Source organism: Prionailurus bengalensis, chromosome B2 (genome assembly GCF_016509475.1).
Source record: "Prionailurus bengalensis isolate Pbe53 chromosome B2, Fcat_Pben_1.1_paternal_pri, whole genome shotgun sequence".
Lineage (NCBI taxonomy): Eukaryota > Metazoa > Chordata > Mammalia > Carnivora > Felidae > Prionailurus > Prionailurus bengalensis.
The window spans coordinates 1211902-1215237 of record NC_057349.1 but is presented as its reverse complement, the minus strand read 5'-3'; the positions used below and the strand labels follow the sequence as shown (position 1 = coordinate 1215237).

General features: G+C 38.8%; 1 protein-coding gene across 1 annotated transcript; it reads right to left on the bottom strand.

Moving 5' to 3' along the window:
* Nucleotides 1-631: 631 nt before the first annotated feature.
* On the bottom strand, nt 632-2070 carry LOC122490580 (putative olfactory receptor 2B3). Its single transcript, XM_043593229.1, has one exon. The coding sequence runs from the start codon at nt 2027-2029 to the stop codon at nt 1094-1096; it is 936 nt and encodes a 311-aa protein (XP_043449164.1). The 5' UTR covers nt 2030-2070; the 3' UTR covers nt 632-1093.
* Nucleotides 2071-3336: the final 1266 nt, after the last annotated feature.

Below are 3336 nucleotides of genomic sequence, written 5' to 3'. Positions count from 1 at the left end.
AGGAGTACTGATGCATAGGGGCACTTCTACCCCATTGTTTATAGCAGCACTTCCAACAATAGCCAAATTATGGACAGAAACTAAATGTCCATCAACTGACGAATGGAAAAAGAAGATGTGGTTTATATATACAGTGGGACACTACTTGGCAATGAGAAAGAATGAAATGTGACCATTTGCAGCAACGTGGATAGAACTGGAAGATATTCTGCTAAGTGAAATAAGTCAGTTAGAGAAAGACAGATATTATATGTTTTCACTCATAGGTGTATCTTGAGAAACTTAACAGAAGTTCACGGGGAAGAGAAAGCAAAAAAAAGTTACAGAGAGGGAGGGAGGCAAACCATAAGAGACTCTTGGATACTGAGAACAAACTGGGGGTTGATGGCAGATAGAGGAGAGGGGTATGTGTGTGATGGGAATTGAGGAGGGCACTTGTTGGGATGAACACTGGGTGTTGTATGGAAACCAATTTTTCAATAAATTATATTAAAAACTAAATAAAATAAAAAATACAAAATAAATATAATAAAAAAAGAATAGAGCAGGAAATGAAGCTCAGCTGACATTTCAAGTCTCTAGTATGAGATGTGCACTCCTAACTAGTTGGAGCCCACTAGATTGTGGTGTGTGAGCCCACACACAGCGAACAGCTCTGGAAGGAGCACACGATGGATTTATCAAGGGGTGTGAGGGTGAAGTCACTGAGGGCTTCAGTGCTGATGGGAACTCTTTGGTTTGAGATCATAGGCTATTTAATAATAAAGGTGTAGAAGTCACAAACTAAGATGTTAAGACAAAGGTGGTATTAGAACAGATCATATATAAACAGGAAGATCAACCATCCAAGTGTACTCAAGGAACAGAGTGCATTGGGGGAAATTCTGGAAAGGTATCTTTCCAGATACTTAGAAAAGGGAACTTAGAAAGGGTATCTCAGCATTGCCTTTGAAAAATGAGGACGTTTCTAACTGTTGGTAGAATTCAGTGAAATCATAAGAACCAGGAAAGTAGGAAATCAGTTCAAATGTTATCATCACTTGCAAGGATAGAAACTCATAGAGGACCCTCATCACAATGGAATACTTATTTCTTACAGAAAAAATATTTTTTTCATCACCCTCTTGAAGGCCTCCTTCATATCTTTATTTCTAAGGCTGTAGATAAGGGGGTTCAACATGGGTGTAATGATCCCATAGAAGAGGGAAACCATCTTTCCCCAGTCCTTAGAGGTGGATGAAGGTGGTTGTAGATACATGTAGATGGCTGTACCAAAAAAGAGAGTGACCACAACCATGTGGGACCCACATGTCCCAAAAGCTTTTTGTCGTCCTTCTGCTGACCTGATTCTCAACACTGCTTGAGCTATAAAGCCATAAGAAATGAGGATCAATGTCACTGGAATTAGCAGAATTAATACACTAAAGAAAAAGAGCTCAGACTCAATAGGCTTTGTGTCAGCACACGACAACTTGAGAAGGGCAGGCACCTCACAGAAAAAGTGGTCCACTTCCTGGCGACCACAGCGTGGCATGTTAAGGGTCAAGGAAGACTGCAACACTGAATTACCAAAGCCAGTGAACCACGAGAAGGCTACCACCCTTACGCAGAACCAATGATTCATAATAACTACATAGTGCAGGGGTTTGCAGACTGCCACATATCTGTCAAAGGACATGACAGCCAGGAGGAGACACTCAGTAGCTCCCAGGGCCAGGAAGATGATGAGCTGTGCTACACAGCCACCGTAGCTGATGGTCTTTTTGTTCCGACAAATATTTGTCAACATATGAGGGACTGTGCTCGTGGTATAGCACAGATCTAAGATGGAGAGATTAGTGAGGAAGAAATACATGGGTGTATGAAGTTTGGGATCCAGAATGCACACCATCATGATGGACACATTGCCAAAGATGGTGAATGTATATGATATTAATAGAAGCACAAACAGGGGCATCTGTAGCCAGGGCCTGTCTGAGAAGCCAAGTAGTATAAACTCTCTTGCGGAGCTCTCATTAGCCCAATTCATGATGACTCATTTATATTTCTTCCTAAAAATATAAAAAAGAGAAGTAGTAGATAATTATTGAATACTCTTATTGAAACCGAACTTAATTATAATGAATGATTCAACACCAAACATAATTGACGGTAATCATGTTACTATAAATTTATAGTTTATGAAATACGATATGATTCTCTTAGGTTAGAAAGTAGTTCTGTCTTAGCAGTTATGTTTAACTTACTTTATGAGGTAAATCATTACTTTTGAATGACAAAGTATATAAACGTATATGCAGGGGGCACAGACAATTGTAAATGCCCAAGACATTTCAATTTTTCTCCGTTTTGTTAGGTGTGCACAAAGTATCTTCAGGTGTACATTAGATTCTGCTGTACAGTATGGTGATTGACACACACACTTGTGCTCATCAAAACAGGTACACTCCTTAGTACCCATATCAGATTTTCACTTGATAATCTAATCGCTACTTGACTGAAATGTGACAGATAGATGAAAATCTACATCTTATTGCTATTATGACTCAGTGAGTATGAATACTCTGCATACCCAGTAGTGGTGAGGGCTAGACCCAAATCCTGGACCTAAAGGCCATTCTTTTTTCTATACCATATCTCCTCCCCTGTATACAGAGAACACAGCAAGACTGATTAGACCACATGCCAGTGATTATACACCAAATAGAACAGCAAGAATCAAATAATCAAGTTGATTTTCCTTAGTGTGGAAGTTATCAGTTATCAGATAAGTTTATCAGTTAAGAGATAAAACCCAAATGCACTTAAGTTTCTCAATCCACCTTGTGTTTTTAAATGCAGGGTCATTAGTAGGACTTACACCATTGGAATTTACAAGTGTGAACACAGTGAGTGATGCTAGACAGAGAATAGGGTACTGTAAAGGAGGGTAACATGACAGGAGAGACCTACCTCACACTGGGTGGAACAGCTTTTACAGCAGGAGAAGCACTGGCCGCTGTGCACCTGCAGCAGCTTGAGGAGAGAAGGCATGAAGAATTTAATTCCTTCCATTATATGTGGGTTAAATTTCAGCGTTTTAGCTACAGATACACATTATTCCTTGGTAAATAACACCTTCAGTGGAAAAATGCAAGAGGAAATGAGATTTGACTTTTGTCTGGTTTACATGTAAAGTTGAAGTTTTCTCAGGAAAAATTATGATACAGAAAGATAAAAGATAAATGCAAGATGGAAAAAATGTGTGGTGTTTATGTCAAAAATGATAACTATCTTAAAACATACAGAATTACTATATAATAATTATGAGACAAGATAAAAAATCCAATTAAAAGT